The 24555-nt window shown below is 39.1% G+C and overlaps 1 protein-coding gene across 1 annotated transcript in view; it reads left to right on the forward strand.

Annotated features, from left to right (window-relative positions):
- The window catches only part of prcp (prolylcarboxypeptidase (angiotensinase C)), a 51557-nt gene that overhangs the window by 18697 nt on the left and 8305 nt on the right, over positions 1-24555 (forward strand). The window contains exons 3-6 of the mRNA XM_060826611.1: positions 10092-10193; positions 13967-14148; positions 15798-15955; positions 22682-22851. Of these exons, the coding sequence (XP_060682594.1) occupies positions 10092-10193; positions 13967-14148; positions 15798-15955; positions 22682-22851 (612 nt within the window). The remainder of the gene's footprint in view (positions 1-10091; positions 10194-13966; positions 14149-15797; positions 15956-22681; positions 22852-24555) is intronic.

Below are 24555 nucleotides of genomic sequence, written 5' to 3' on the forward strand. Positions count from 1 at the left end.
TCAGAGAGTGGTGGGTGTGTGGAATGCAGTGCCAGCAGTGGTCGTAGAATCAGATACATTAGGGACACTTAAGCACCTCTTGGGTTAGGCATGTGGAAGATAGCACAATGAAGGGTATGTAGGATAATCTAATTTTAGAGTAGGATAAAAAGTTGGCACAACATCGAGCTCTGAAGGGCCTATACTGTGCTGTATTCTTCTGTGTTCTAACATGCTTTCACCTTGAGTAAAGACAAGTATTTGTTCAATGAAATTAGAATCAAATTCTTCAGCGATGTATTCAGCAATAATGGGGCATTATTTGATACATGGAAAGCTGAAGCCATTGCAAGTGGTGTAGCCGCAACAATTTTACAGGAAGTTTGGAGTTTTCTAGGAGCCATCAGTCCTGGCCTCACTATACAATGTAACAAATGAGACCACCAAGTGGAAGTGGACCATATCACTCAAACCAGATCAAACAGCAGTTGTCATCATGTTGTACAAATACCTAAATTGACTGAGAAAACTACCCACCTTGTCTTCAGTGCAAGCCTTTTGGCTAAATACAGTTTTCCAACAAAATTACAAAGTAGGGAACCCATCAATTGTTGCAATGGTAAGCCATTTTTAAAATATCTGTGGAGCAATGTTATTTGCAAAGGATGTGCTGTCTTGAATGGGATGTCTTTCCTTTTCATTTCTATTTGTGCAGAGCTGAGTTTGAAGTGATGTCCAATCATAGACCACTAGTACGTTTGTTCAGCAATCCACAAAGCACACTTGAGTACAGCATTGGGATACTGAAGTTACCAAAGTCCAAGTTGCTTGTTGAGTACCAGCCAGGCAAGCTCAACCAGTATGCTATCTCTCACAACAGTCCATTGCCAACAGTCATACTATTTGTGAGGAAAATGTTGGCAAATGACAACTTAATAATTTAGATCTAAATGTGGTGACAAAACTGCTCAAACTAGCTGACACCAAACCAGCAACAAAACAAGATGAAACATTGGGCATGATACCTATGGAATCATGAAAGTGGAATGATATGGTCAGAAGAGTACTTACAAACAAAATTTCACAATGTTGGAATGAGGTCACCATTATAACCCATGATCTTGTGTTCTGCATCAATAGCATTGACATTTCACAATCATTAGGGAATATGTTATTGATCAGGAATTTGTGAATATTAAACGACTTGGAGGAAAGATAATGGTTCTCAGGAATTGATGACATATTTGAATACACAATCAGTCTGTGCTTACCATGGCAAGGAGCAACTACAATGCCAAATCTTCTCAATCCTCATGGACATGGATATGGATTATATTAGTGTTGATTTTGCAGACTTGAACACTAGTGAAAAATTGCAAGTTGTTACTGATGATTGCAGCAGATATCCAGTCGTGGAAATAATTACATTTGTTTCAACAAGTATCATGACTTAATCGGAAGAATGCACTGGTAATCATACACCACTGTCCTTTAAGCTACAATAAAATGTATAAAACTCCAATATGACTACCCTTTGCTTAACTGACTGCTGAAAGCATTTCACTCTAGGTAGCAGAAAATTAACTATTTATTGTAAACCCAATTTTAACAAGAGCAGTGAAAAGAAAGGATTTCTAACCTTCTACTATGCAACTGAAAATATACCCCTTTAAAACCTGAAAATATGCATTTACTCAATCAGACTTAAGATGGATAAAAGACAAATATTTTAATACATATACTATGGGTGGAGAAAGAATGTTCAGATCACATTGGAATGTTATTTCTCGCAATCCCATTTATTTTTTTCCAATGAAGATACATTGCTGCTTGCAGGGTGATGGTCATTCTTTGTTTGATCAAGTATTTTATTGCATGCATTCTTTTAAGCTTTCTTGATTTTTCTGTCTTTGCTGTACACGCAGAGAGTTGGATGCTTTTTGTTTGCACACTGTGATCAGGACTTGGAGACACAGTCTTGTTCAGCATCTGCATCTCCCTCTTGACCATATAAACTGAATTCACAGGAACAACAGAAGTGCCTGTGTGCAAAATCCAGAGTTGCAGCATTTACTGAAAAGGTGCTTGCTTAAACAGATCACCAGCTACCCATTGGACTCCAGTCCAATAGCTTTGACTTTTCTAAGTCATTTTACCCATAGCTTGGACCTGACTGATAGACACCAGGACATGTCTAGGTGCCAGTAGCTTTCTATGTTATGTGTTTGGGGGCTGAGATTCCCATGCAGTTTAACCCAGATCTATCAGATTCCTAGTTGCTATCTGTCTGTGAGTTGGCAATTCATGTATATTGGTAATGCTGCAGCATTGTTCTGACAGGAGAAACTTGGTTCTCTTTTTACAGTAAGCTAGCTCACAGCAATTGATCATGATGCATAACAGCACCCTGTGACAAAACCACTGACATCCTCACTATGAATCAGATGAATATTAGACGGATTGAAGTCTTCATGATCACAGTTGACAACACACTTTTGATCTCTTTCTTGGATTTCCAAAGCAATCTTACAGCTGTCATCTTTTACTGTTTGTATCATATCATGTTCATTTCACTTTTCTGTTGGCTACTTCTCAGTAATCTCAGGCTCAGTAAAATTTTCAGCATTCAGTTTTTAGTTACATGAAACTCTTCCTGACAAGTATTATCTTCCTTTCTCCTTCTCCTCCACAAAGCACAAACAAGCTTCATTCTTCAATTATTCTTCAATTCTCATACTTCACTAGCCAATTTGCTGGTTACTTTTTATGAAGCTTATTTTCAATTGACTTTTCAGCACTTCTAATTCACTAATTTTACTCATTGCACTCATATAAGGGGTTCAGTCAAACTTACGTAATCTTTACTATTCTTAATTTACTTTAGCTGACCACTCTGTGTACTTCTTTCTCACCTCACTATTGAGAGTTGTCAGTCTGATATCTGCCTCAATTAATTCAACTTTCATGTACTCTTGTGGTTGTTACTATCTTAATCGAGATCAGTAACTCTTTTTTTTAATAGTGTATGTTGTACTTGCTATTGAAACTAAGGGTGGCAAGAGGGAGGAGAAATAACTGACACTTCTATCATGGGTTCAGTAATCTACTAATTGCTTAGTTGAAACTTGCTGTTTTAAAAGATGGATTTCTTAGTAACCATATAAAAATGTTTGTTTTGAAATCTGTATGTGGTAACTAGGTAGATTGATTTCAAAAGTTACATTTATGAATTATAAGCATTTTTCTCAGCTTTCAGTAAGAACCCATTCAAATGTTTTTAGTGGTGTGGAGGTAGCAGGGGAAGATTAACTTTATCTTGTGTTTCCATCCGCCCATAGCATTGTCCCTCTTTCTTGATTTATTTCAGCCCCATAATAAACCCGCACACTCTCATTCCCTTACATCGATTTCTCCATTTCTCTGACTCTAGCATTGTGCATTTCCACGCATTCGACCCATTACCACATCCCACTAATTGATAGTTATATTTTCAGTCACTTTGATGCCATTTTCATTCACCTTGACTCTAGAATTCTTTTCCATGCATTCAGTTTTCTGTCACTTAAAATCTCCTCCATTATTTGGCTAACCTCCTCAGCTTTGGCTGATGTCTGCTTTCCTTACACCTCGGTGAACCGCTGTGGGATATTTTCTGTGTTAACCGTCCTTTATAATGCTTGTTGTTCTTCCATTAAATGGAGTATCACTTTGTAGCTGTGTTGGAGCTTTATCCTATTTGTACAGAGCTAATGGTATTCATCAAATCAGACAGCTATGGGAACAAGGTTTGGCAAGCCCATCACCATGTAGACGTCATGGAAATTGGTTACTAGAATGTGTTGCTTTATGTTTTCCTTCTCATGAGTGGGAATATCAGCAAAAATAGAAATAAGGATGCATAATGCTGGAAATATGCAGCCTCTGTAAAGAATAAGCAACTAAAGTTAAATGTTTTGAGATAAAGCCCTGTATCAGAACTGAACAGAAAATATTTGTTATAATTAATAAGATTAAAACCAAAAGGGGGGGAAGAAAGAAAGGAGTAGAAACAACTAAAGCTCCTGGCATGGGTTGATTGCTAATCATTTAATATATAGCTATTGAGTGATGTAAACATTTGGTAAGACCAAGACTATTAAGGTAATGCGTATTAAGGAGTCAAAAGTATGTTGGAATGCTTATAAGGATCACAAACGGGACTCGGCAAGATGGTGGTGATTCTGTAGAATTCTGTGGACAGCTCTGCCTAACAGCCAAGCATACTGGTATTTTTTGCTATCGCTGGCCAATTTACATAGTGGAATTATTAGTTTAAAACCTTACAGAACACATATTTGTTAATATTTTAGAGTGGGAAGGATGTCAAAGGGAAAAGGAACAAGCAAACAGCAGCAGGGAGGACACTCCCCTGCAGCACCTACCACACCAGAGACTGGAGCAGTAGCAGGAACAGCCTCTCATGAATCCCCCCGGGGACTTGATAGACTCACAGGGATTGGCTGCGGCAATGGAGACACTTACCTTGAATGTCGGGGCTGCGATTGAGGAAGTCTGTGGGGTGATCTGTGCCCAGATCCAATCTATTGCATCCATGCTGCAGAAGCATGAGCAGGAGATCCAGGGCCTTGGGGAGAGGCTAGAGGAGTTGGAGGGTCGAACTAAGGCCTCGGAAACTGTGATGGAGTCCTCATCCAGTCGAATCTAGGTGCGGGCCTTGCGAGACCATGTCGAAGACCTCAAAAATTGAGGTTGGAGGATAAATCTCCGAATTGTCGGGCTCCTTGAAGGTGAGGAAGGTGAACAGCCAGTCAACTTCTTTGAAAGCTGGCTGCTGAAATTTTCGGGCCTTTACATTGAGTCCAGCAGGCTTCAGATTGAAAGGGCATATTGGGTTACAATGCACAGATCAGGGCTGGTGCAGCAACAACCCCCCCCCCCCACCCCCGTGGGGATATGGCTAAGTGTCTTATTAAATGGTGCACCTGGAACATTAAGGGAAGTCATTCGCCTGTTAAAAGGAAAAAAGTGCTTTCTAGTTTTAAGAGGGAAAGGTTTGATATCACTTTGTTGTAGGAAACCCATCTTGATAATGGGGAACACCTGAAATTACAACAGGGGTGTTATGACTGGGTATTCTTTTCATTCTTTCCTACTAAAAGTAGGGGAGTGGCGGTACTTATCCAGAAAAATCTTCCATTCACATTATTAAAGCAGGTGACGAATGAGCAGGCACAGTTTGTGATACTTAAAGCCCTGATACATGGGGAGGAATATGGCATTTTAAACGTCTACTGTCCTCCGGTGCATCCCCTCAAATTTTTGATTAGTGCTTTGTCTACGTTGAGTGCTTTTGGAACACGGCACATTATTATCTGGGTGGGGGGGGGGATTTTAATTGTCTTTTGGATCCAACAGTGGACAGGATGCCTTGTGGGCCCCCAACTATTTCTTTGCAGGCCAAGCAGATGATTGACTTATGCGAGGAATTGGGGCTGGTGGATATTTGGAGATGTCTTCACCCTACTGGCAGCGACTTCACCTTTTTTTCAAACCCACATAAATGTCACATGAGGATTGACCTCTTTCTGGCTCCCTCAGCCCTTCTGGATTCGATTATGGATGGTAAAATTGGGAATATAGCTATCTCTGATCACGTGGCAGTATATTTGGAGGTTAAGGCCAAGAGTGAAGGGCTAGGTTTGCGACACTGGCGTTTGGACCCTTTTCTCCTTAAGGATTCCAAATTTGTGGAATACGTTTTGAGAGAGCTTCAGTGATTCTTGACTATCAACTCAGACATGGCTAGTAGTCCATCTATGCTATGGGAGACTGCTAAGGCCTTTGCTAGGGGATTAGCTATTTCCTATTTGGGTAGCCTGAAATGACAGAAGGAGGAACAGCACTGTCTACTTGAGACATGGTTGAAAGCCGCTGAGATGGCACATTTTGAGCGGCCTTTGGTGACTAAGCTACAGCGGATCACAGCCATCTGGGCTGCCTTGAATTCAATACTGACACAAAACGCAAAGAAGAACTTGTTTTTGCTAGACAAAGGCTGTTCAAATAGGGGGATAGGCCAGGGAAGTATTTAGCGTACCTGACTAGGAAAATGCGTGCTCCCCAATCCATTACTGCAATCAGAGACAGCGCCGGGGTCCTTACATCCGATGCTAAAAAGATTAATGAGGCTTTTCAGAGCTTTTACTCTGAATTGTATCAATCTGAAGGTTGCGAGGACAGGAGGGCTAAAATGGACACCTTTTTAAAGAACCTGGACCTCCCAGGGTTAATCTTGGAACAGGCCTCTCTTCTTAATGCCTCCTTAACAGTTCAGGCAATACAGGAGGCAGCTAGGCAACTTCAGAGTGGGAAAGTACCCGGCCTTGATGGTCTCCCGGGTGAGTTTTATAAAGAGTTTATAGGGATTCTGTCAGGGCCGATGGTGGAGATGTACAATCACTCCTATATGATGAATACCTACCACCATCTTTGAGAGAAGCTGATATTTCCTTAATTCTTAAGAAGGGGAAAGTTCCTGAGGATTGTGCCTCACACAGGCCCATTTCTCTATTAAATTCAGATTTCAAGATTTGGTCCAAGATCCTGGAGCTGAGATTGGAAAGGGTATTGCCCCATTTTATTAAAGAGGACCAGACAGGCTTTATAAAGGTTCATAAGTCCTCTAATAATATTAGAAGGTTGCTGAATATGGTCCAAGTTTGTCAGCAATGATCAATTCAGGGGTTGGTGATTTCCTTAGATGCAGAGAAAGCATTTGACCGGGTGGAATGGCTGTATTTTTTTTTGTCTTAGAACAGTTTGGGTTGGGTGGAGTCTTTGCCAGGTGGGTGGAGGTTTTATATCGCCACCTTCTGGCCGCGGTCATCATCAATGGGGTGAAGTCTGGGAATTTTAGGATTGGCAGGGGTAGTCGGCAAGGCTGCCTCCTCTCACCGTTGTTCTTTATGTTGGTGATAGAACCGCTGGCAGAGGCCATTCATCAGAACGTCCACATTATCGCTCTGGAAGTGGGACTGAGGGCACACAAGATTACACTGTATGCGGATGATGTCCTTCTGTTTTTATCGAACCCGATGACCTCTGTACCCCATTTATACAATGTATCGATTCATTTGGGGCTATTTCAGGATATAAGATTAACTTTGCAAAATCGAAGGCTATGTCTTTGGGAAACCTTAAGGATGTGCCAGAAGTTGAAGGTGGCTCTAAGTTCCCTTTTAAGTGGTCACGGACAGGGTTCCGGTACCTAGGCATTTTTATTACCCACAAGTTTGATCTGTTATTTCGGACTAACTTTGCTCACTTGCTCGACAATATTAGGCGAGATCTCCAGAGATGGGAGGCTCTTCCAATTTCATGGCTGGGCCGAATATCTCTTATTAAGTTGAATGTTCTCCCTCGCTTGCTTTATCCCATGCATATGTTCCCTATAATGTTTCCCAGGTCAACGCTTTGGTTCATCTGGCATTGTGGGCAGCCCCTCATCAAACTTACTAAATTGGCAGTTGCCTCAAGGAGGGGAAGGCGTTGATTTCCCAGACATCGGGAGGTATCAAATGACTTCCCTGCTCTCCTTTGTCTGCGACTGGGTAGGTAACGATCCAAACTCAATATGGCTGGATATTGAGGCCTCCCAAGCAAAGTGCCCTCTTATTAACCTGTTGTTCATGGATAAGACGAGGACAGTTATGGACCATTGCTGGAACCCTGTTGTCATTAGTACAGTGAGAGAGATTTGGTCGCCCGAGATAGAAATGGAAAGGTCTAGGAAGGGGAGGGAGGAGTCTGAGACGGTCCAGGTGAATTTGAGGTCGGGGTGGAAGGTGTTGGTAAAGTGGATGAACTGTTCAACCTCCTCATGGGAGCACGAGGCAGCGCTGATACAGTCATTGATGTAGCGGAGGAAAAGGTGGGGGGGTGGTGCCAGTGTAGTTGCGGAAGATGGACTGTTCCACATATCCTACGAAGAGGCAGGCATAGCTGGGGCCCATGTGGGTGCCCATGGCTACTCCTTTGGTTTGGAGGAAGTGGGAGGATTGGAAAGTCATTAGTACAGTCAAGGCATGGAGGGCGATGCGTCAGAGTGAGGGTTGTTTATCCAAGACTTCGCCACTTACACCAATAGTTGGCATGCCAGGGTTCCGACCAGGGATGATGGACTCAGGGTTCAAACTATGGGCAGCGAGAGGAGTTTCTAGTTTGGGAGATTTGTTTGAGGGGGAGGGTGTGATGTCTTTTGAGCAACTGAGCTGCAAATATGGGTAATGCAGCAGAGACCTTTTCCATTTTTTTCAGGTTAGGGATTTCATTCAGAAGAAGACTACATTTCTCACTAAGCCCTATAGGTCCGATACAGAGAGATTGTTGCTACGTTCCACAAGGACCCTTTCGGTTAGTGCCCTCTATCGCCTGCTGGGTGGCAGGGCCTGGCAGGATATTAACCGGTTATGTGAGGTCTGGGAACAAGGAGTGGAGCTAGGAGAGCTGGGAGTGGAGATCACTTCTGAAACATGGGAGAACATATGGGAGAATACTTGAAAGATCTCAATCTGTAATAGGACATGCACTACGCAGTTAAAAGTTCTGTATAGGGCTCATCTGGCACCAGACCGTCTGGCGAAGTTTAAAAAAGGGGCATCTTCACTGTGCCCCAAATGTAAAATAAGTGTAGGTACTCTTACCCGTTGCTTCTGGACATGCCACAGGCTCAGTGTTTATTGGAGCGCAGTGGCAGGAGAGATAAGGAGGGTATTGAGGACTGAAGTCAAAGTAGACCTGATATCTCTCCTCTTAGGTTTACCAAATTTATCATCTTTAGACAGGCATGGGAAGAAACTATTTGATATTCTTGCATACTGTACACGGAAGAATATTCTGATGAATTGGGTGTCTGAGAACCCGCCAGGCTTGCTGGGATGGCAGAAATTAATTATGGAGCACATTCCCTTGGACTTTTTTTACAAACATGGTGCACCACACAACAGACCATTTTTATAAGACATGGCAGCCCTGCTTGAGTTATTTGGATATAGATTTGTCAGTTATCTTAACTAGGGCATTTGTTTAACTAGGATGATTAGATTTGTTAAGTCCTGGGCCCTGGAGGGGGTCTCCTGAGTTAATACGGGTATGTATACAATACTCCCGTTCCTTTGTTTGGGAGCTTTACACTAAGCATAGCTGTTTTGTATTTTGTTTTTTTTTGGGGGGGGAGTTTTTTTGCTTTTCTTTCTTTTTTTGGTGTTGCTTTGCACAGTGTTAGGGTTTGTTTTGTATTAAAGGGTAGTTTAGTAGTCAGTAAACAGTAATCATATTGTAATTTGTGGTTTTTTTCTTTTAATTATACTGATATTTGTTATTGCTTGTATTTTCAGTAATTTTATATGTTTGTAAAGTTAAAAAAATTTGCTAATAAATATATTTACAAAAAAAATCACAAACAGGTTAATTAATCATTGATCATCTTGCCATTGGAGAATCTTGCTTTGGTAAATTAATTTCTGCATTTACTTATTTCAAACAATGATATGTTTTCAAGCTTAATTTGTATTTGAAGCGCTTAAGGAAACTTTCTTTCCTTCACTCCCTTTTTTGTTCATGTTTTATTTTTATTCTTTCTTCTGTATTTCTTTTTCTTCTTTTGTTCACTTCTGCCTTCTGTCTTTTTTTTAATGCATTTTCTTAGTGCTGGCATCAATTTCTTTCTCTGTTCTTCTGGCTTGTTAGTTAAGTGTGTTTGTCCTGTCTTTGCTGTTCGTCATGGCTAAAGGTTTCACTAAGAAAAAGGACATTACCTGGGCAAGTTCTGGTTCAAGAACATAGCATTCTTCAAAGCATCAGAGTATTGGATGGTGACGTTTATGTTCTTCTCCTCTCAAAATTTACCCAAAAGTAAGTGAATGATGGTAAATCTCAATCCTATATGTAAATTGAAATACTGAGGGCCATTATTAAGGTAGATGGTTAAATTTGATGTTTTTCCTTCGAGTTATTCTTCTTAACTTTATCAGGCTTGGTCTCAACCTGTGTACATTTTGCTTTATTTGTTTATAATCAATGTTGAAATCATAGCTTTTGTGCATTTTTTCTAGGGTTTTATGTGGGAAGTTTCAAAGGAACTGGAAGCCATGTTGGTGTTTGCCGAACATCGGTATTATGGAGAGTCTTTGCCTTTTGGGAACAAATCGTTCAGCGTAAGTTTGGAAAAATATATTTTACAAACTTAACATTTTATCAGATTTATTTCAGAGTAAAATGTTTTGGTCTCTATTACTGTGTTACCATTGTCTTCAGTTTCTTCTGCAATTAAATGAATGATGGTAAATCTTTGTCTTATATGGACATTGAAATTCTGAAGACTCATTTCTAAGGTCCTGGCTTCTGAAGTCTGCAGTCACAATTGTTGCAATCCACATAGAGACTGTTATCATCTAAAGATAAATTTGAAATCCCAGTTATTTACTAGACTGAAGTCACAAGGTTTTATAGTTTAAAGAAAAGAATTTTAGTCGTAAAGAATCAAGCAAAATTCTAAGGTAACTGTTTACAATTTACATCAAAAAACATAAATAAACATGATCATGTATGCTTCAGACTAAAACTCTCAACAGAAATTTCCATTTTTCTTGTCACATCCCCCAGAAAGTCTTTAGCTACTTATCATGTTCATTAAAGCTATCCACTTTCTTCAGACTAACTCGTTTTTTTTTAACCTCTGTTCCCTTGAAGAGTCCAGGATTTTTCAGCTTTGAAGTCTGAACTTCATTCTCAATTTCTGCTTGGTGAATTTAACAGAAATCTAGAAATATCCTGGTCTAACTTCTTCTGTTCACAGTTCTTAGTAAATAATTTTCCTCTGCCTTTTGAACTCGGGGTAACACACAAACTTGGTTGCTTTCAGATCCAAGTCCAAAGTCTTTTGGCTTCTCCAAGCTGAACTGCTTGTGTCTGTGAATAAAACACAAATAAACCTACAGCAAAGAGTAGTTCCATGCAATAAAGCTACATGAAAATGTGGCATACCTGGGATATTCCAATCAGAATTTTGCAGTAATTAACCCTTTGCTCCAAAACCAAATCTTTTAAATCCAACATGTGGATATATAGTTTATATGTGTAATGAAGTCAGCAAACCTCTCTTCCAGATTTGCTGTTTCCACATAGAAGCTTCCATATTTACAAACAGCTTTTAGATCTTCATTTGGGAGCCATGTATATAAATTAAATATTTTATTGGTGCAAGTGTAGACCCCCTGGCTAAACCACAAGCTCAATGTTGGGTCATCAATTGTTTTTCCTTTCTCATTCTGAGTTTAGTATAACCAAATACCTTGAACCCTAGTACTTGTGTGGTGTTCTGGCAATTTCTAAAGTTCACCATTTTAATTACCTTGTCATCACAACACTTGAAATTACTTGTAAAATAGTATACGAACCATGAAACTAGAAGTTAATGACATAATTGTGTATTTATAATTCAGTTGGCTCTTTACAGGGTACATAAAGTCCAAGTTACTTCTTACATCAGCATCTGTGTTTTTTTTTCAAATTAACAAAATAGATGAACTAGAGAATAAGAAGATATTTACAATTAGGCAGGGAATGGTTAAGTAGTTAGAATTGATGCCTGGCCATTTAAAATGAAAAGTATGTGGAAGTTAGAAAAATGCTTATTCAGTTTCTAAATGTGAATACACTGTAAAATTTAGCTGTGATCCGTGCCTCTTGCACCTGGCTCTGTAATCAGTCTTTGTGTGCTGAAAGGAAGGATGCAGCAATTCCAAAATAGTTTGTCAGGAATAATTGAAAGCCAATTTAGGTGGATGAAAAGGAACAAAGAAGGCATTTCTATGGTGGGTAATGGCCTGTTTATGGTGACAAATGGGAGTTGAATGTACAGAAACTAAAGTTCCTACGACTGCTATAAACCTGAATTGACGATGTTTGGATTGATTTGGTAAAACTGCCAGAGGTGGGATATAGAGCAAAGCAGGTTTCACTGCCAAATTCCCACAGCCTTAAAAAGATTTTCTGATTTCTACTTTTACTCTCAAGGCAATAAATTTTAAATACCACAGAAGTGAATTAATTGGGAGGGAATGTGAAAGAGAGTAGGTTTGTATGGGAAAAGGGAATTTTGAAACTTCATATTGGTTGGAAATGTAGACAAAATGAGAGAAGAACACTGTGCAAGAAAAGACTGGATCTGGGGTGCCATGAGTATTTCTTGTACTTTTTAAACTTATTTTGGAGTGTGAATGGGGCAATGTTTGAAACAAGAGGCAGTAAATACTAATTTGGGTTGGAGCTCTTCGTCCTCAGATGAGTGACGTATACGGCTAGTAAAGTGAATTCCTAAATCACAACTTGGCAAAATAGTTTGGAAGGAGAAAGCATTTTCATGTCAATTCTTGAATATTTAGTAGCTATATTGTGAAATAGCTATGCATAACACAGTTACTGTTTATAATATTCATGCATTATTGTGATGCTCTATCTTGGCTAGTGGTGCATGTACTGTTGTAGCCCTGAGACCAATGCCATTGGGATGTCATAACGAAGACAAAAGTCACTGTGAATTTCAATTTTGCAATAAATGGCACTGAACTCTTTATGCTGAATTTGAGCTTTTTCCCCAAAATGTCTGATGTTTTTTGTAATACATATGTCAAAGCATAATTGTGAGCTAATTTTGTGTTAATTCACTGATTGTTTACTTCATACTGTTTAACTATTTAAAAACTAACTTTATATGTAGGTGTATTTTGAAATATTTAAAAGTTATGAGGGAATGTGTAGGGATCAGTGCTGGGGCCACTGTTGTTTGTGATATACATAAATGATTTGGAAAAGGGCACTGTTGATATAATCAGCATGTTTGCAGATGACACGAAGATTGGTGGAGCAGCAAAAAGCATAGGGGACTGTCAAAGAATACAGGAGAATATAGATACACTGGAGAGTTGGGCGGAGAAGTGGCAAAAGGATTTCAATCCAGACAAATATGAGGTGATGTATTTTTCATAGTCTAATTCTAGAGCGAATTATACAGTAAACAGAAGAGTCTTGGGAAAAGTTGATGAGCAGAGAGATCTGGAGGTTCAGATCCATTGTACCCTGAAGGTTGCTGCACAGGTGGATAGAGTGGTCAAGAAAGCATATGGTATGCTTGCCTGCTTCGGACGGGTGTTGAGTATAAGATCTGGTAGGCCATATTAAAATTGTACATGCGTTAGTTCGGCCACACTTAGAATACTGTGTACAGTTCTGGTTGCCACATTACCAAAATGATGTGAACGCTTTGGAGAGGGTGAAGAGAAGGTTTACGAGGATGTTGCCTAGTATGGAAGGTGCTAGCTATGAAGAGGGGTTGAGTAGGTTAGGATTGTTTTCATTAGAAAAACGGAGATTGAGGGGGACCTGATTGAGGTCTATAAAATCATGAAGGGTATAGACAGGGTAGATAGAGATAAGCTTTTTCCCAAGGTGAAGGATTCAATAACAAGAGGTCACGCTTTCAAGGTGAGAGGTGAAAAGTTTAAGGGGGATACATGCAGGCAAGTACTTTTCACAGAGGATGGTAGGTGCCTGGAACGTGTTACCAGCAGAGTTGGTAGAGGCAGGCACGGTAGATTCATTTAAGGTGCATCTGGACAGATGCATGAGTAGGTGGGGAGCAGAGGGATACAGATGCTTAGGGTTTGGGCGACAGGTTTAGACAGTGGATTTGGATCGGATCAGGCTTGGCGGGCCGAAGGGGCTGTTACTGGGCTGTAAATTTTCTTTGTTTTTTGTTCAATGTCTTCAAAACAGAAAGGGCTAGTGAAACTCAGCAGGTCTGGCATCATGTGTAGAGAGAAAAACAGAATTAATATTTCTAGTCCAATGACTCTTCTTTGGAACTAAGCTGCCATGTTCATTTTCAGTTGTTATTTGAAATTACATTTTATGAATGTTTCTCTTCTAGAATCTCAAGAACTTGAATTACTTCACTTCTGAGCAAGCTTTAGCCGATTTTGCAGTTCTCATTCGGAATCTGAAACAGACCATCCCTGGAGCTCATTATAGTCCTGTTATTGCTATAGGTGGCTCCTATGGAGGAATGTTAGCAGCCTGGTTTAGGATGAAGTATCCAAACATTGTTGTTGGGTGAGTAATAATTTGGGAGGGTAAGAGAAAATATCTGCAGGAAGCAAATCTGTCTTAGTTTAATTTAATATACCACAGAAACTTGAACTGTTTTTGAATGTGCAATATTTGAAGAAAAACACATGACTTCTAGTTTGCATTCAGTTTGATCTTTAAGTTTTCTATTGTTTAGAAGTTTAGTTTTTGAAGTAATGAATCTATGTAATATAGTATGATTTAATGGCAGATAATAGAAGTTAAAATATTATAAATTGTCTATATATAGAAACGAGTATCTCAGCTCTGTCAAAATAAAAGCGTTTACTTAAATAAAATTTGCATTTAGATTCTAATCAATATTGCCTGAATGCTCCCATCTGGACCAAAATAAAAACGATAGAAGTTAACAAACAATTTACAGGAAGAGGTTTACAATAATATCATATAAAATTAAGTGGTAGAAACATTAATTTTGAGTATTGAGGCAGTTTAGATATATTAGGACAGTTCGGAAGACAAGTGGTGAGGATGACACAGAGACTGCAGAGCCATATAGGCAAGTTAAGTGAATGGACAAAAATTTGGCAGATGGAATAAAATGCAGGAAAGTGTGAGGTTATGCACTATGGCTGGAAAATGGAGGAACTAAATCTTACTTAAAGGAAGAAAGACAGCAGAATGTTATGGAACAGAGGGATTTGTGAGTTCCTGTCCACAAATCACAAAAAGCTTGTTTCCAAGTTCAGTGGCTATTAGGGAAGGCAAATAGAATGATGGCCTTTAATTCAAAAGGAATGGAGTATAAAAGTTGGGAGGTTTTATTAAAATGACAAAAGGGACTAGACACACCACAACTGGAACAGTTTCGGGATTCTTATCTAAGTAAAGGTACACCAACATAGGAGGCATTCCAGCGAAGGTTCACTAGACTTGTGGGGAAAAGGCAGGAAGAGTGGAATTGAAGATTATCAGATCAACCATGATGTCATTGAATGCTGGAGCAGACTTGATTGGCCGAATGGTCTATTTCTGCTCCTACAGCAGTTCCACTTTATTTTATCATAATCTTCTTTTTAAAAATAAACTTTTCTTTTTCAAATGTTTCTTTAGTTTATCTTAAATGTTGTAATTAACTTATATCTATTCTTAATTTCTTATGGTTACTTGGATAAATACAACTTTGTATCAGAATGATTTAACACTGCACAGTACTTATGTAAATAATCAAACCCAAATTACAATAAAAGTGTGATGTTGTATCCACCTGGGTACTTGCATATGTAATCCCAATTAAAAATATGAAATCTTATCAGTACTATTGAAATCTAATCTATCTGGATGTTTTCCATCATATTTTAAGTATTGGTGCATATGCAGTGTAAGGACATTTATTGTAATTCTGTTTAATATTTTTGCTGTGAAATCTAGGAAGGAACAATTGATTATTTGTGTTACTAGTTTATCCTTAAGATTTTGTTGCATGAGCTTTTCTCTCTATTAGTAAACATGATCACTTGGAATTTATTTCCTATTGTTTTTATGCCAATGTTAAATAGACAGCTGACTATTTTTGTTAAACAAGTTGGCAATGTGCACCTTAATCATATTGAGTATTATGATCACTAATAAATGCAGAACAGAATTCTAAGCCATTTGTGTTTGTGTTGTAGAGCTCTTGCTGCTTCTGCACCAATATGGCTGTTTGAGAATTTGTCACCATGTGAAGGCTTTTATAATATTGTGACCAATGACTTCTTGAAGAGTGGAAAAGGCTGCTCTGAAAGCATCAAGAAATCTTGGGATGCAGTTAATAAACTGTCATCCACAGGTAATAAAGCCTGTCTGGGTTTTGATTGTTATTGTAGTTTTCATTGGTCATTGTGAGATTTCCCATCTGGTTAAAATCTTAAATAGTTCTTCTTCATTTTGAACATTCTTTTTTCTAGTTCTAAGAAAGAGGAGCATAATTTTTGCATTACATTGGCCTTCACAACGTCACTACATACCCATATAACACACATTATAAAATACTGTGCAACAGAAGAATTCCCTGTGCTGCACAATGCATGACACTGGTGTTAGAGAACACTCTTCTGTCTATGTGCTTACCCTGCAAAAATACTCTATAAACAGTTGTAAATTTAATGTGAAAGCATTATTCATTGGCATTTTAGTACCTTCTGGAGTTTTTTCAAAGGATCTGGATCAGTACAATTACCGACCAATGGCTGTACTGCTTTCAATATATTTATTTATTTCCTTTAAAAAGTGCACTTTATAACTAAAGAATAACCTTCATACTTATGTATTTTTTTTCCTTCATTAAGGTGATGAGGGCATCGCTGGCTAGGTCAGCGTTTATTGTCCATCTATGGGGTGCAGTTAAGAGTCAACTATATTGCTGTTGGTCTGGAGTCATGTGTAGTCCAGACCAGGTAACAGTTGCAGTTTCCTTCTCTAAAGGAAATTAGTGAAACAGATGGGGTTGCCAAGCAATCAATAATGAATTCATAGTCAGTGTGAGTCTTTAAATTCCAGATTTTCTTTAATTGAATTCAAATTTCACCATCTGGGCAGCACCAGAGACCCAGATTCAATTCCCATCTCAGGCAACTGTCTGTGTGGAGTTTGCACATTCTCTCGTGTCTGCGTGGGTTTCCTCCAGGTGCTCCGGTTTCCTCCCACAGTCCAAAAATGTGCAGGTTAGGTGAATTGGCCATGCTAAATTGCCCGTAGTGATAGGTGAAAGGGTAAATGTAGAGGAATGGGTCTGGGTAGGTTGCTCTTCGGAGGGTCGGTGTGGACTTGTTGAGCCGCTGGGCCTGTTTCCACACTGTAAGTAATCTAATCTAATCTAATCTGCCGTAGTTGAATTCAAATATGTGTTGTCTCAGACTGCTACAGCACTAAGACCTTAAATTTAACATCTCCCGCTGTTATTGCACCAGTCAAAGCAGTCAGGTGACCTTTGGCAGCTTTGTATTCTAGCGTGACCTTCTTGTGCAAAATGTAAGTTTACTAGGGTATATTTTCTTCCAAAAAGCTCCGTTTCATCACTGTTGAAACCTGTTTTGCTAAGTAGCCAAATAGACATTAAATTCATCAGCCACTTGGGTGTTTCAGCATGAACTGTCTCACTAAATATTCTAGTCTTGTGCAGATAGGCACTTCTTGAAATGGTTAAACTCTCCGTGATTAGCATTGAGGTTTTCTAAATTCACCCTGCATATTACGTAAGGACTCCAAAGCCTTTTGGCTTGGTCTTGGATGGCTATCAAATTTTAAGAGGCAACTGCACTGACTTTGATCATCAAGCAAAAAGCCATATGTTTTTTTCCATATTCTCTGCTTCTGCAGGCCCAGTTTGCCTTGTCAGCACTTAAGTTACAATGCTTTGCACACTTTGTATGAACTTTGTCAGCAAATACATCAAATTTTTCTCACTGTTGTGGAGCATTTCTTAAGCAATATTGATTTTAAATGTTTTCAAATATTCTTGGTCTCTTTGCTAAAGCAGGCACACTTCCGCCTCTGCTGGGCATTTGCTAATTTTCAAAAGGGATTATGGTACAATTTTGGAGAAAGGGACTTATAAAATGATTCCTCTACCTTGCTTTCTCATTGATCTTATAATGGCTTTTTTGCCTTGCCAGTTTTCATAGCTTTAAGAAGACGTTTGTGCCTCATCTGCACACAGGTACAATGCTGTGCAGTACAGTATTTTTCTCTCAAACCAGCAGTGAGTCAAGCAAAGCAATATTTTAGAAGAAACAGCTCATAATCAAAATCTGCTTCAGTGATGAAAGATGAGACAAGCAGCACACTTCTTGTTTCAGAGAATGCTTTTTTTTAAAAAAAGCAAAGTTTAGGGTACTGTGCAGGTGCAATAACAAACTCTTTTAAAAACATAATTCTGGTTCTTCTGCTGCTGACCAGTAACTCTTCTTTAAAAAAAGAAAAAAATTTAAAATAGTTCCTCAACTGTAGATACAGCCAAGAATTTCATTCCTGAACTATAACTGTAAATATAGAAAACAATTACAAAAAAACACAAAGTTTAGTTCAGTACCTCTACATACAACAAAGACCTGTTTGAAAATGTAAATTCTTTGACTACAGGATGCAGAGACATTGGCACCAACTCAATCATGATGTTTGGTATTGCCAATGCAGTCATGAGGCCTGCCTGATATTATTGTTGTGTGCGATGACTTTCATTGTGTGTAATCATAGTGAAAGATTGAACCGAATGTTAAAACTTGGAACAGAACTTTAACCAGAACAATTAAAAGTAATGACAAAACCATGTTTAACAAGGCAACTTTAAACAAGGAATTACTGTATTGAAAAGAATTTGGATAAAGTTCAGCTGCTGATTGCTGGGATAAAAGATTTGTTTTATATGAAAGCTGAGCAACTTGGGCCCTGAACACATATTTGTGTTTAGAAGAATGTGAGGTGTTCATATTAAAATATATAAGATTCTGAGGGGCTCAATGGGGTAGATGTTGAAAAGATATTTCCCCTCATGGAGAGATCTAAATTTAGAGGTCAGATTCGAAAGAAGGAGTATTGTATTTGTATGGAGATGAAAAGGAATTCCTTCTCTCAAAGGACTTCTGGAGTTCACTTCCCCAGAGAACAGTAGAGGCAGTTTATTAAATATAATCAAGGGTCAGTTAGATAGATTTGATTGACAAGGGAGTCAAGGATTATGAGTTAAACAGAAAAGTGGAGTTAAGGCCACAGTCTTAAACCATCACAATCCTGCTGTATTGTGGGACGCTATAGTACCAAATAATCATTCTTTTGCACACAGAAATTGCAGAACAGACTTTGAATCTATTTAATTTGTTGCACAGGACTTCCTCATCTAACACTCTTCACAGCAAGTTCCTGATAGATAAATAGCACTCCCAAGTTAAAACCTTTTCCACTGGAGTCTCCTGTCTCCTTTGATGGCAGGATGGATCACCATGGTCTTTAAGGGTAGCCAACACAAGTGGCGGGATGCAAGAGCAGGAAAGCTTTTCACACAGCGTGGAATGACAGATGGGATTTCTAAGAGATTTTCAAGTTATGGGCTTCAGGCTACTGAGGGAGGTTTTGGGATCTGGCACCGTTGAGAAATTCCATTCGAGTCATTGGCAGATTAGGCAGGAGAATTTTGTACTTTACATTGAGGGCTGACTTAAGATTCTTAATGACGCCAGCCATGAGCTGGATACCACCCAAAATAGGTATGTCATGACAGCTTGTCCAGTGACAATCAGCTTGCTCCACCACCATCCAGTCACCCCCACAGTGACTGGCTTCTCTTCTAGCAGCCACTTGAACCTACACTAAATATCTGAGTGGTGGTTTCTAGAGTTAAACTGCCATTCTTGGCTGGAAAGTGCTCCTGCTGGAGGGCAGAGCTTAGTTTGTTCATGGTAAAAGACACAGCAATGAGGCAGAGAAACCTACAGATGGACTGTAACAGTTCAGGGAAACAACTCACCATCACCTCATCAGAGCAATTAGCCTTGCCAGTGACAGTCACATCTGATGAAAGAATAAAACATTTTTTTTATAAGCAGGAACTGCATTTCATAATGGACGCCATATAGCTATTGGAAAAAAATGAGTTGGCAGAGCATACCATCTAGAAGGACATTTTGAAAATGGAAAATCTAGCTGAGTGAAAAGGTATACCTACAAGACCACCCTCCCAAAGGGGATCACCTTACACCACCATAGGGACGCACTGTATTCTTCTGTCCCAGAAGAAGTCAACAAGTTTCAGTGGTATTTTGGTGACAAGTTCAGGAGGAAGAATCAAACATAGTTAAAATAATTGGCACTATGACATAGTGGCCACTACAGCAATTTAAAATCAGCAGTCAAAATCCCTTGACTTTAGTTTCTATCTCTTGCCAGTTTGCTGACCAGGCCTCCTCACCATCAAGATGGGGACTCCGGGTTGAGCACCTTGTATTTTAACTGCTTGTCCTCCTTATGTATTCTGAGCCTTGCCAACATCCCACAGTGGCCTCCAGGAGAGGAATCATTAATGCTTTTTTCTCCAATTGGCTCATAATTAATGGAACAAGTCCCAGAATTGGTTGTACTAGCACAATAGATTGGTGGTTGGAGTACAATCCAGCTCAGCCATGGCATCAGCTACAATAGGACAACTAGAATATGGGATATATATATATATCCGAGAAATGTAAAAACAGTTGATTCTGGAGTCTTATCCTTGAAATCTCGAATTAGGGAAAGCTGGAGTCACGGTGGACACTTTTACAGACATGCACCAAGTCTGAGGATCCAACCAGGGCATCAGCTTCTCTACCATCTGCAGTGACCCCTCACCTCAAAGCTGCAGGTGATATCCTTGCCTTCCTGCCAAGGATTATATACTCATCTTCAGAACCAATATTCATTAGCTTTAGCATCAAAGGAGCCAAGCTGTTCAAGCCCTTTAAATAAATGTGCTTGCTGCATGCCTATCTGGGATTATACACACTTATGATGAATTGATCCTGGGATGACTCAGGTGGGACCTTCTTACAATTCTGGAACTGCAGCAAGCCCCATCGATGAACCTGGGGATGCTCTGTATACCTTGATGTTCCAATTTCCTTCTTTAGCATTGTAGCCATAGAATTCAACAGCAGTTTCTGGTTCAGTGCAACTTATCTTTAAGAAGGAAATACAGCTTTAAGAAAATCAGGCTAACTGCACCACACACTGCTCGATTAGTTGCTAATTATTTAAGTAAAAAGATCTAGTAAATGAGGATGTGGAAACCAAATTTGCATGCCAACCTACCTCGCAGCATTGATATGACAGTGTGAGCACGATGACTAAAGAAATTACTTAAGAACCAATTTCTAACCCTATATGCAGCTGTAATTTCAGGATTCCTTCAATCAGATGTGTCCAGATGCCTTTCAGTTTGACCTCTGAGGTCCCACAGGTCATATCGTGTGCCATATCCAAAAACAAACAAAATTACAATAGGAACCACGTAAGTCACAGAACACATTTCAGCACGATTTTGGAGAAGATTTATAGCTCAGGTTATGGATCAGGTTGTAAATTTGCTCGCTGAACTGGTAGATTTGTTCTCAGACATTTTGTTACCATGCTAGATAACATCATCAGTGAGCCTCCGGTGAAGCGCTGGTGTTCTGCCCTGCTTGCTATTTATATGTCTTGGTCTGTTGTGGTGGGTGATATCACTTCCAATTCTGTTTCTGAGAGGTTGGTAAATGGGTTCCAAATTGATATGTTTGTTAATGGATTTCCGGTTTGAATGCCAGGCCTAGGAATTCCTGTGTGTGTCTTTGGTTAGCCAGTCCCAGGTTGGATGTATTGTCCCAGTTGAACTGGTGCCCCTCTTTGTCTATGTGTATGGATACTAGTGATAGTTAGTCATGACTTTTGGTGGCTAATTTTCTGCCCATCAGTCCAATGTAATGCTTGTTGCAGTACTTGTAGAGTATTTTGTACATGATGCTCGTTCTGCTGGCTGTTGGTACGAGGTCCTTTTAAATTCATTCATGTTTCAGTGTAGTGGTAGGTTTGTTGGCAAAGGGTCTAGGCATCATGGTAGCACATTTGAGCACATTACTTGCCCAGTTAAGTGACAGACTGAAAATGTAATAAATATAATTGAAAGCACATAAGTGTGTCCATTTAAAGCTAACTTACAAACTCACTGAATTTGATAACACAGTTTTAACAGTTGACTGTAAGAATGGAGGTCTCTGTTTTGCTTAGATCAGAGGTCTAGGGCTCAGAACTGGACACAACTCAGGTACAATAGTTCAGGCCACACTTCCTGAAATACTATTAACTGACTATTGTTAGCACTTGTTTTTAATTTTCCCAAACATCAAAATTTATTTTCCCTTCTTCATAAATGTGGATGATTTGTGTAACCTACATTTCAGGTAAGGTATTCAATATATTTTATTGGTCTTATACTCTGGCTGTGGCCCTTTTTAACATTAACCTCATCGTGGTACAGGTTCCATACAAATGTGAAGGAACTATTACAGGCAAATGACATGGTTGAATGAAGTTGTACATTTGCTGGACAATTATTTGATTTGGAAACCTGTGTTGTATCAAAAGTTGGCTTTATCTGTAATACCCAAGGAAACAAAAGTAAATGGTAGAGGTGAGAACTAGAATAACATTTAACAAGAATTTATATGAAAACTTGAAACACCATAGCAAACAAGACTATGGACCAAGTGCTAGGAAATAGGTTTGGGTAGGTAGGTACTTGATGACTAACTTGGATGCAATTGGAGAAAGAGTTTCTTTCTGTGCTGCAATATTCATTCCTCTATAATTACCTGATCGTTGAGCTTTTACTCCAGTTAAAACTTGCTCTGCAGTTGCCCACTTTCACTCATTGCATGAAATACTAAACTTTTACCTGGTTGGCTTTAAACTTGTCTGTTTAGGTTAGTTTATAATTTCTAAGCTGTAGCTATTGATAACCCTGCATTAACACAACGTTTGGTGACTTTTTTTTATTGTTTTCCATTTTTAGCGGAAGGTTTAAATTTTCTTTCCCATACCTTCCATCTCTGTTCACCATTACAAGCTACAGATGTGATATTCTTCAAATCATGGCTCAGCAATACTTGGGTTAATCTGGCTATGGTGGACTACCCATACGAGGCCAATTTTTTACAGCCTCTTCCTGCTTGGCCTATTAAGGTAATTAATGTGTAATTTGTCAATGAGTACAAAAGGGGGATTGGAAAAGGGAGAAAGATTATTCATGGAAAGAAAGTTTAAACTCTGAAATCCAAGCTTTCTACTTGTGTTCTGCTCTGGTAAAGTTCTATCACAATGTTTTGACCAAAATGATTTCATTAATATATGCACGTCTGAGGGCAGATAAGATTACAACTATAAAGGTGTTCTACTCTAGCTATCTGGGATAATTTCTATGATATTTACCATGAAAAGTAACTGTGCGTGTTTTGGAATTTATTTTGCATAAAAGGTTGTTTGAATATGTATTGCACTTTAACATGAATTGCATTAAAGAGTGGAGCAAATCAATTTTATGCACTTTAATTTTCACATTAATTTATTCACAACTAACAAGTGATGCTGTTCTTCATATTTTATTAAAATTAATTGCAATAATACTAGGCATCAGACATACAAATTACATGCAGGAGTTTTTAGAATATGATGGGTATTTTTGACAAGCAGCTATTAAAATAGAGAGACAATCAAAACATTGAGAAAGAATTGACAAGAACTTGATAGTGAAGCAAAATGTAGAGCAGAGAAATGGAATTAGCAATAAATCAAATTTATGGTGCAGTGAACTCAATGGTCATGTTCTGAGCTGGAATTTATTTGCTAGAGCTGCTTGGGAGGATTTAAACTCGTAAGGTGTGGGGGTGACTCAGGGAAATAGTGAGGAAACATTTCAGTCTGAGACTGGTACAGTTGAGACTAAGGTGAGTCAAACACTCAGAGCAGGCAGGGACAAAGCAGAGAACAAGGCAGGACTGATAAATTAAACTGCATTAATTCAGTGCAAGAGGCCTAACAGGGAAGACAGATGAACTCAGGGCATGAACATGGGATTGGGATATCATAACAATTACAGAAACATGGCTCAGGGATGGACATCACTGGCAGCTTAATGTTCTAGAATACAAATGCTACAGGAAGGATAGAAGGAGAGGCAAGAGAGGAGGGGGAATGGCGGTTTTGATAAGGGATAGCATTACAGCTATGCTGAGGGAGGATATTCCCGGAAATACATCCAGGGAAGTTATTTGGGTGGTACTAAGAAATAAGAAAGGGATAATCACCTAATTAGGATTGTATTACAGACCCCCTAATAGTCAGAGGGAAATTGAGAAAAAAACTTGTAAGGAGATCTCCGCTATCTGTGAGAATAATGTGGTGGTTATGGTAAGGGCTTTTAACTTTCCAAACATTGACTGGGCCTGCCATAGTGTTAAGGGTTTAGAAGGAGAGGAATTTGTTAAGTGTGTACAAGACAATTTTCTGATTCAGTATGTGGATATACCTACTAGAGAAGGTGCAAAACCTGACCTACTTTTGGGAAATAAGACAGGACAGGTGATTAAGCTGTCAGTTGGGGAGCACCTTGGGGCCAGCGACCATAATTCTGTTAGTTTTAAAATAGTGATGGAAAAGGACAGACTAGATCTAAAAGTTGAAGTTCTAAATTGGAGGAAGGCCAAGTTTGATGGTATGAGGCAAGAACTTTCAAAAGCTGATAGGGCGCAGATGTTCACAGGTAAAAGGGACGGCTGGAAAATGGGAAGCCTTCAGAAATGAGATAACGAGAGTCCAGAGGAAGTATATTCCTGTTAGAATAAAAGGAAAGGCTGGGAGATATAAGGAATGCTGATGACTAAAGAAATT

Source organism: Hemiscyllium ocellatum, chromosome 6 (assembly GCF_020745735.1).
Source record: "Hemiscyllium ocellatum isolate sHemOce1 chromosome 6, sHemOce1.pat.X.cur, whole genome shotgun sequence".
NCBI classification, from domain to species: Eukaryota; Metazoa; Chordata; class Chondrichthyes; order Orectolobiformes; family Hemiscylliidae; genus Hemiscyllium; species Hemiscyllium ocellatum.